This window comes from Vigna radiata, chromosome 5, assembly GCF_000741045.1.
Source record: "Vigna radiata var. radiata cultivar VC1973A chromosome 5, Vradiata_ver6, whole genome shotgun sequence".
NCBI lineage: Eukaryota > Viridiplantae > Streptophyta > Magnoliopsida > Fabales > Fabaceae > Vigna > Vigna radiata.
Genome location: NC_028355.1, coordinates 9959043 through 9969441, shown reverse-complemented (window position 1 = coordinate 9969441; position 10399 = coordinate 9959043). Strand labels below are relative to the sequence as shown.

General features: G+C 31.9%; 1 protein-coding gene across 1 annotated transcript; it reads left to right on the top strand.

Annotated features, from left to right (window-relative positions):
- The first annotated feature begins 3933 nt into the window (after positions 1-3933).
- On the top strand, positions 3934-9842 carry LOC106762614 (DNA ligase 1-like). Its single transcript, XM_014646616.2, has 11 exons — positions 3934-4650; positions 4757-4790; positions 5669-5748; positions 5838-5897; positions 6209-6319; positions 6405-6485; positions 6940-7014; positions 7987-8467; positions 8750-8847; positions 9203-9233; positions 9321-9842. The coding sequence occupies exons 1-11, from the start codon at positions 4183-4185 to the stop codon at positions 9476-9478; spliced, it is 1677 nt and encodes a 558-aa protein (XP_014502102.1). The 5' UTR covers positions 3934-4182; the 3' UTR covers positions 9479-9842.
- The last annotated feature ends 557 nt before the right edge of the window (positions 9843-10399 follow it).

Below are 10399 nucleotides of genomic sequence, written 5' to 3'. Positions count from 1 at the left end.
AACTAAATTAACTGACTAAAACATGAATTAAAGTCAAGTTGGCCACTAGTTCAATTGCAAATGTTTCCAATCCCTGATTAGCAATAAGCATTTGTTCCTCTCACCCTAATCCAACACGAATTAACCTACTAACCGAAGACTAAAACGATTTTCATAATGCAAACAATTAATCAGTTATGCCCCACCACAGATTAAGCAATTGTGGCTTTAATCAACTAAGCTAACATTAAACACAAATTAAGCAACTAAGCATGTACCTAATTGTAAGCATAAGACAGATTATGCAATGCAAGGCAAGATTAGCATAATCACAATAACAATGCAAATATCTCATGAAAACATTGCAATCTCACTAATGCCAACCAAACAGATTCAAGCTTTCATTACATACAAAAAGAAGAACATAGATAAACGAATTTGACGCATTAAAACAAAGTGATAAAAGCAAGCAAAATGAAAGAAGAAAGGAAAAATAAGTCAGTAAAACAAAAGCTAGAATGAAAATGCAATTGCAATTAAAACTGGAAAACGAAAATGGAGTCAAAATAGAAAATGCAATAGAGGCAAAAGAAAGTGAATTACAGCAAAAATTAAACGGGAAATTGAAGCGAGAATAGTAAATGCGAAACTAGAACAATAATTGAAACTAAAAGGAAAATGAAATTGAAACAAAATTTACCAAAACCTAAGACAGAGTTGTTGTTCACCTTCAAAGCATAATATGAAAAATGAATAGAATGAGAGAGTCCAAGGGGTGGTTGCTGCATGAGTTCAAAACCCTAGGCACCAAGACCAAGTCTGAATTAGAAAATGGGCCTCTCCATGTTCACCAAAAATGGGCCCAATAATGTTAAGTTTGACCCAAAAACAAGGAAAATGAAATTACAATTGAAATTAAAATCAAAATACTGATGTGGAAAGTAGAAAATAATGTGGAAGCCCTCTTGAAGTTCCGATTATAATTCCAAAATTTGCCTAAAAAATAATAATGAAAATAATTAAGCTCAGATAATTCAACTTAATTAAAATATGAATTATTGGTCAAATTGACTCTAAATAGTAAAACTAAGGAAATAATGGACATTAATCACAATTCACTAATTAAAATCGATACGGAAAACTAAGTGAATAAGAGAAAATATTAATTCATCAAGGAGGACTCTTGTTTTGGCATTGCTTGGTTGTGGTTGTTGTTAAGGGACTTACCTTTGGGATGACATATGGTCTTAGGGATTATTTGAGTTTAGCATGGTTTGTTTTTGAAATAAGGGATTAGATTGGAGATTGGTTGACTAACGTAACATGTTTCTGATAGGTTTTTATGAGTGTGATAGAATGATAATATTGACTTGATGAGTTTAATATGTTGTATTGATGTTTTGATGTTTATTTGGTTAGCTCTTCCTTGTTTGTTTATGTTTGTGCAATAATCTTACAACTTGTGTTGTTATACGAGAGCAAATAATCTTATAGATGTTCCAGTTGATGAGTAAAGCAACAAGATTTGGAGAGTGGTTAAATAGTTTTCTAGTTATTTAAATGATTTTTTTTATTTAAATGTTATGTGACAATTTTAGTTCATTACTTGGAAGTTTTATACTTTTTTTATGTTTTTATTTAATTGGCATTAAATAAATTAAGATTTTTTATTACGCTAGTTTTTGAGATATTATTCGATTTTAATTTTTTACAAATAAGAATGTTTTATACTTTACTCGTGGAGTCCTAAATTGGAGTGTTACAAAAGGTACACTTCCAAGGCTTAAAGGGGAGAAAATAATTTCAATTACTCAAGAAATAAAAATAGAAACACAACTACAAGTAATTTTCGAATTGGACATGAACAAAAGAGTAAGAAAAAAGAAGAAAGATGTTAAAATATGGAAGATAGAAGAATGGAGTGTTGGGAAAATCTCACTATACACACTCATAACCTGACCCACACAAATAATATTACTCTTCAATCCATTGTGGGTGATTTTCATTAAACTTTGACAACCTTTAAATAAGTGCAAATTGGGCCTTGGGCCAATTACAAATAATAAAAACTGACAATAAAATATAACTTACCTAAAAATAAAATCTCCTTAACCTATCATAAAATAATATTCTACCTAATAAACACAAAATCATAACTACCCATTACTCTTTTATCTTTATCAAATCAAACCAAATATTACTATATCCAAAACTAATAAAATAATAAATGTCTAAAATTTAAGTTTACCCCAACAGGGAGGGGAAGCTCTTGATGAAGGCATGCTATTTAGGGGGGCATTAAATCTCACCAACCCAAGATTAATGGTGTTGTTGCCATTTGAGAGCTATTCTCAAGGTAATGCTTGAGCAAGGAGACACCCTTAAAGAAGAGACACTCACAAAGGTGGTCAAATATAAGGTATATTAACTTCAAAGTATTCAGCAACTCTTTAAAGAGTCTTGAAGAACCCCTTATATGAGTGAGGTGAATGGTCTCTTAGCAAAAATACAAAACCAAAAGGTGTACACATAAAAAGAATAATTGATCTTCTAGAAACTATGTCTAAGGGAGGTGTCTTGAAAAGGAGAGAACCACGACTTGGTCTCTAAGCCTCTCTTGGGCGCCTTTGACCTTCTAAAAGAGAAGGTAAACTCCAAGCTTCTTTTCTATTCAAATATGCGCTCCTCATGAGTGGTTCCAATGTTAAGGCTCTCATATACTTCAAGTAGTATAATCATCTTTCTTGTTGGCATAAGCTTATCTCATAAAACAAAAAACAAAAGAATCATAATGTCAAATTAAGTCAAATGAACTATAGTTAACAAGTCAACTAAAGTCAAGTCAACAAAAGTCAACTTAAAAAAAGTGATCCGTGCATATTTTTACCCTCATTTTAACTTTACTTTTAAATGTTAAATTGATATTTTGTGATGAAAATATTTATTTAAATATAATTTTTAATAATTAGAATTATTATTGAGTTTGTGAAATAAAATATTTTAGAAAATAAATTTTAGTTATATAAATTATTTTTGGATATTTTAATATTTATTGATACAATTGAGTTAGATTTTCATTAATTCAAGATATGAAATTAAATTGTTTTAAATTACATAAACTTACATATTTTTTTTTATAAATATTATAGTCCCTTTATTGAGTTATTTTTTTATTGAGAGTAAAATTATCAAATTAGATATGACATTTAAAATAATTAAAAAAAATCATATAAAATGAAATCACATACATATCCAATTTTTTATGATAATAAAAAGTAAAAATATGATTAAAAGCTTAGATATTATAGTAAATATTAAAATAAATTGTTATTCTTAAAATTTATACTGAAACTATAAAATAATGAATATAAAAATTACTTATGAAAATAACTATTTCTTATTAATTTTTATGATCTTATAATTATAGAATAGTTGAAAATAATTATTATTTATTGTAGTTCATTTTTCTCTATAATTAAATTAATGAAATAGATTGTGCTTATAAAATTAAAAACGAAGATATATATATATATATATATATATATATATATATATATATGTATATAATATATTTTTGTTTGCCTTTCGATCGATTGGTCCAAGGTCTTTTTGGGTCCGATATGTTGGTCCAAAGGATTGTGTCATTAAATTCCAGACCCATAATACATGGACCCATTCATGTCTAAAGGCCCGCATTATTACTCATGAGTGCCAGCCAGGCCATTCAAGTATCTCCTTAAATGGAAAGAGTTCCAAACAAAGAATCATTACATTAGGCCATAGTACAATAGCCCTCAGATTCAACAATAATTCACTAATAATAATAATAATAATAAAATAATGATTTTCTAGTAGTATAAAAATTATGACCTTTTTTTTTTTGTTAATATTAATTTATTTATGTTTTATTTAAGTTAATAATAATAATAATATAACTTTAATAAGTGGTTTTGCCCGGGAGAAATGAAAAGGAGAAGAGGGAAGAGTGAGTGTAAGTGAGAGGGAGAGAGTGGAGAGACCCGCTCACAAATTTGGCATCAAATTTTGAAAACCACCAAAGGCTTATACTTTCACCCTCCAGCGCGCCCTCTCTCTTCTAATTCCAATCCCAATCAAAAGGATTCTATTCCGTTCTAATTCTAGGGTTTCTCTTCCACCTAGGGTTCCCAATTCTCTTCTCCTTCTGGTCCCCCTTCTCCCAACATGGCCACCGAAACCCTAGAAGACAACCAGCCTCCCCTCCATGACGATGACGACCTCGCCAAACCCCAACCCAACCCTGCAATTCCCGACAAAGATGCTTCCGAGGACGCTGCCAAATCCGAGGACGCAAATGTCGAGGACAAGGCCAGAACTGACTATCCCGGAGTAGAAGAGGAAGAGCCACCTCAGAAGAAAGAGGAGATCGACGAGGATGAAGAAGATGAGGAAGAAGAAGAGGATGACGAAGCCCAAGAGAAAGAAGAGACGGTCAAGGCTAAGGGACGTAGCAAAGAGACTCCAAGTAAGTCAAAGAAGAGTAAGAAGGATGCTACGTCGGAGAAGAAGGATCCCGTTACGCCGACGAGTGAGAGACCTACGAGGGAGAGAAAAACGGTGGAGCGCTTCTCTGTGCCTTCGCCGGCGAAGTCTGGAAGGTCCTCTGCTAGTAAGGGTTTCACAATTGAAAAGGTATGTTTTCATTTTGTTTATTTAACTGTTCATATGATTTATTCGTTTTTTTGGGCTCGTGAGGACTGGAATGAAGTGTTCGTGTTTTGATCTCTTTGGGTTTCAGGGACGTGGCACGCAGCTCAAGGATATCCCGAACGGTGTGTATTGTTCTTCTTCTTTACTGCTTTGTTGTTTGCTCCTTCTTGTTGTGGCATGCCCTCTTGAATGGTTTTAACCCGATTGTTTTCAATTTTACTTCCTCATGACTCATGGATCAAGTAATTGTGAATGTATCGAGGTTTCTTGGGAAAAGGTCTGTAGCTTCAGCAATTGCGTTTTAATGAGATGTCATATATTATTACTTTTAATGGTATTTGCATTGCTGTTCTTTCCCTTTTCACTGTGTCTTTTATGCTCTGTTGTGTTTAACTACCATTAGTATGATTCTTTTTATTTATGAATAGCCATAGGGTATTTTTAGATTCTTTGTCCCTCAGTGTGGTGTTTCTTAGCGGCAGAGAAATGCTGCTTTTGTTGACTTTAGGTAGGTCTGACTTGAAAATATGAATGTATTGATTTCATGTGAGTTGTATTTTTTACACTGGTTTTACATTTAGTGATTTCTGTTTTAATTGCTGAAGCCAGTCTTGATTGTGGCCAGATAGAATAGCATCCAAATGAATAATTTCCCCAATGAGGTCTTCAAAGCTTTGTTATTGGTTTTGTGGTTCCTTCACTTTCTATGAAGTGTATTTTAGTTGTTCTTGACCTGTACTTGCAAATTTTAAGTGTTTGAAGGGATGTGTCAGAATTTTTGCTGTTACTAGTAAATTCACTCCATTGGTTTGACATTTTCTTGGTTGTTGAAACCCAATGTCATGCTTTTTCTTTATTATTTGTCTTGCAATATTGGTCTGGTATCGGATTGCTTAGAATATTATCATTGTATGCAGAGTTTGAAATTCGATTGTTTGCCTGTCATTGTCTGTTTTCTACATCAGTATTACCCAATCCTGTTATTTATGAACTGTTTCAGTGGCGTTTAAGTTGTCAAAGAGAAAACCTGATGACAATCTGCATATGCTTCATACTTTACTGTTTGGGAAGAAAACAAAGGTGATCTACCTTATATCGTTTGTGTTGTTTTTATCACTTAAGGATGTGCAAACCCTTTAATATTATTGCTATTGCTTACTGTTTTGCAGGCACACAATTTAAAGAGAAACATAGGCCAGTTTTCTGGTTATGTGTGGACTGAAAATGAGGTATTGTTGGTTAGTTATTGTAGTATCTCTGTCCTCTGTTCTATCATGATGAAGAGGAGTCTTAATAACACCCTTCCAAACACTTTCTAATTAACTTTTTACTATGTCGTGAAGTTCGTATTAAACTTGTTAAATAGTGAGAGGGAATTGTATTATTTAAAGGGTTATGTATAACATTTTCTTCACAATAGGGTTCACAAGAGTTTGTTACTGGTGTTTCTGTTAATGTTATCTTGTCACAAAGCATGAGAATGTCTGAGACTGTAATGGACCCCATAATTTAAAGATCACAGCTTTATAATTCTTGGCAGGACAAACAGAGGGCCAAAATAAAGGAGAGGATTGATAAATTTGTCAAAGAAAAGTTGTTGTACTTCTGTGATGTTCTTAATATTCAGATAAACAAGGCCAATGCAAAAAAGGTAAGTATTGTTATAGTGTATTTCCATTTTAGAAGAGAATCTGGGTACTTTTTAAAATTAAATTATTAAATGGGATTACTTTTAGGAGGAGCTGTCTGCAAAGTTGTTGGAATTTTTGGAGTCCCCACATGCTACAACTGACATTCTACTTGCTGATATAGAGCAGGTTTGTTCTTTATAGATTGTTTTAGCCAATTAACCCTTATGCAAATTATGTTTTGCATTGTTGTACTATGATTTCAGCAGCTGAACTATATTGAAACTGAAAGCATCTCTCACACAGGTTGTTCATTTTAGTTTGAAATTGTTTTCTCGTTAAGTTTCCTAAAATTAACAAAAAATAATTATTAGTAACACCTGTAAACAGCACTGTGATTAAATGCTTATTGGAATACAATCCTTATATTTTTGAACATTTTTGGTTGTGACAAAAATTTTAATTCAAGGGATGGATCAATGAAAATAATTACTTTACTTCCAATGAAGTAGATATCCATGGCTGCCTTGTATTATAGGCTCAATGAATCCTAACCTGGTGTAATATGTTGTTTTTATTTGGTTTAGAATTTTATATTATTATAATGTGACTCACTTTCTTAAATTTGCTTCTATGTTAACAGAAAGGTAAAAAGAGATCCAGAAAGTTAACCCCTAACAAGTCTCCAGGGGAAGCATCTATAGAGATACCTTCTAAGGTATTTGGTTATTACTATATAATTAAAGCATTCTAGCTTGTTATATAAGTCATAATTTTTTTCAAGTGGCATTTTTGTTGATGGTTTAATATCTTCTTGATTGTGGTTGGTAGTTATTAAAACAATAGTTCTAGAGTTTGACTTTTAATTTGACGTTTTCACTTTTGTCTCATCCTATGCTAATGTTGGCATTTGACTATTATATATGCGATTGTGGAGGCTATCATGTAGTAGATGTCAAATATATATATATATATTGTTGAGGCCATTAAAGATTGAAACTATTATACCTGTTAGGCAATTGATCCATACTTGCCTATTACTGGGGTTTCACCATTTTGGTTGACATATGCAAGCTTTTTTTTAAGGGGTAACGACCAGATATTCATTAATATTAAATCTCATTGTTGACTTTATTATCTATAATGACGTTTTTCCATATCTGAAGTACATAAGTTTTTTATGAGTTAATTTAAAATTACGAACTTAATGGGTTGCTGTGTCATTATGCTTTGTGGTTCAGTAACTGCAATATACACACTTGTGGAGGTGGAGTTTTTATCTAGTTCAAAACTGAAAGGTGAAACTGTTATTAAATGCTGATTTTTCCTATTATAGTTTTTAAAAAATAAATGTTCTTCAGTTCAAGCTGCTTTCTATTTTTTGCTGAATTGATCTCCTGGCTTTGATGCCAATTTTTGTACTATTCATTTTCTGTATTCTGTCAACTGTGAATGCGAAGATGCTGTTTTTTATATTTTCATCTGGATATTTATATTCTATCCTTGAGTAGACTAAAGTGTGGATTATTAGTTACTTTGTTGGCTTCGTATGTTTTGTTTTAAATTTTATCTTTTATTTCCCGTGGATGATTTGGGTTCCAAATTTGCTTCGTACTTCATGAGTGAAGCAAATGATATGCTTCATATGTTGTTGATTTTAATCACATTTGTATATTTTATCTTACTCTAGAAGCAAAAACAAACTTCCCAATCTGGGAAAAAGCAAAAGGAGTCTTCTGATGAGGATGAAGATGATAAAGCTGAAATTTCAGATGCAAAAGATGATTCTCAGGAAGATGAAGATGTTCCTGCACCAAACAATGAAAGTGATGAAGAGGAAAGTAAATCAGAGGAAGAGGAAGAGAAACCAAAGTCTCGCAAGCGTGCTTCCAATAAAGCTGTTAAAGAGAGTTCAGTTGGTAAAACTGTAGATAAAACCTCAACTGTCAAGAAGACCTCTGTGAAAGATGCCAAGAACATTGAAAAGACTCCAAAAAAAACATCAAAGAAAACTGTTGCTGAGCATGACAGTGCTTCTGCCTCCATTTCCAAGCCAAAGCAACCTGCATCCAAGAAACCGAAAACTGTAAGTGAAAAGCAGGATGCTAAGGGGAAGGCCTCAAGCAAAAAACAAACTGACAAATCTTCAAAGACTTTGCTTAAGGATCAAGGTGAATTGACTATGTTCTCTCTTCGCATATGGTTAATATCTTCTGTACTACTTCCGAGCCATATGATATCAGTATGCTGGTTCCTCAGAAGTTAATTTTTTACGATTGATTTTACTTTAGTGATCCTGTCAAACTGCATGATAAATTTTCCCTATTATATTATGTTATTACATTTAAACAAGTTATACAAACTTAATTTTTTAAACTTAGATTTTAATATTAAGTATTGTTTCTTCTTAATTTTAATCCTGTTCATCCATTGATTTCTGATGTCAACGGTAGGGAAAAGTAAAAGTAATAAGAAGGCCAAGACTGAACCTACTAAGACGGACATGCATGCTGTAGTTGTTGATATTTTGAAGGAAGTAGATTTCAATACTGTAAGTAATACTTCTTCTGAAATTCATGTATAGTTCAAATTTTGGGAGTTTCAGTGTCTGTTTCCTATATTCAAAACCTTTTTTAAAGCATAAAATTGAAAGCTTGTTGATAAGAGTAGTTATCGAAAGTTGTTTACAGAACTAATATTTCTTTTTTCTTAGTCAGAAAACTACACAAGTTTCATTTTTCTATCAAGTTTCTTCTAGGACTTTCACTTCTCACTTTTGTTTTTGGAAAATTAATTTTTGAAAGTTATTTTATAAAATGTTTTTTGAAAGAACTTTTAAAACAAACACACCCAAACACACCTTATAAATACTTGTTCTTATTTATACTATTTTATACTTGATGCAGGCAACTTTGTCCGATATACTCAGGCAACTTGGTATGTCCTTTTTCTTGACAGAAGTCCTCCTAAATATTAAGGGAATGATATGTTAAACTAAGCTAATTTGTAACGAAATGTTTATAGGTACCCACTTTGGTATGGATTTAATGCACAGAAAAGCAGAGGTGAAGGATATAATTACGGACGTAATTAATAACATGTCTGATGAGGAAGATGAAGAAGAAGCTGAGAATGATGATGATGCAGATAAAGATGATGACGGTGATGAGGATGATGCGTGATTTTGGTTGGGCAAATAATATTTGACCTGTGCAGAAATTAGAGGCACGTGGGCATCTAATAGCTAGACTTTATCTTCATAATTCTCCGGTCAGTCACTGCGGATAAGTTAAGGTAGATATTTGGTTTGAGTTGTGACCTTTTCCATTATAGATGCTCTAAATTAGGTTTGTATTTTGTACCATAGATTTAACCCGTACCTCTGTATTACTGATGTTACCTCTATTTCTCATATTGAATAGTTTGTTTTTTCGCCTGCCTGTAAACATTATTACCTCCTAATTTAGAACATTGTTCTTTCTTTTATTTGTTAAAACAAAAAAAAAAGATTGTAGATCCTTGAAATTGAGATGATTTTCATGCTTATATTTAAGCCTCTTATTCTTATTTTCACTATTTGCATTCTGGTTGGAATTAACATTTATTTGTAAGTGGGGCAAACAGGAAAATTGAGTTCATATCCTTAATTTGTAGTTCTAACTGCGCTGTTATAAATTTGACCTATGCATTTACTAGAAAATGATTGGGTGAATGGGTCGAGCAAGGTTGATTAATTTTTTTTTTCTGGGTTTAGAGTACTCACTGGCTTTAGGTTTACAACTTGAGAAGACAATTGATTGGTTTTAGGTTTACAATGAGAAGACAATTGATTGACGATGAATTTCAAAATAAGTAGTATCGGTAAAAGAACCAGCCTTTAATAGGTGAAAAATGATTATTCGTCCTGATTGTTAAATATTAATTTTATAAAAATATTGATACCTCTATCCATTGAATAGCTTGATTATGATAATATAGTAGTATTACACATGAATTACAATTTTAAAAATAAAAAAAATAGAAATGAAAGTGATATATGCTGTTCATGAGTATGCATTATATTCATTTTTGTAAATTTATGAACAATTACCTTTGTCATATAA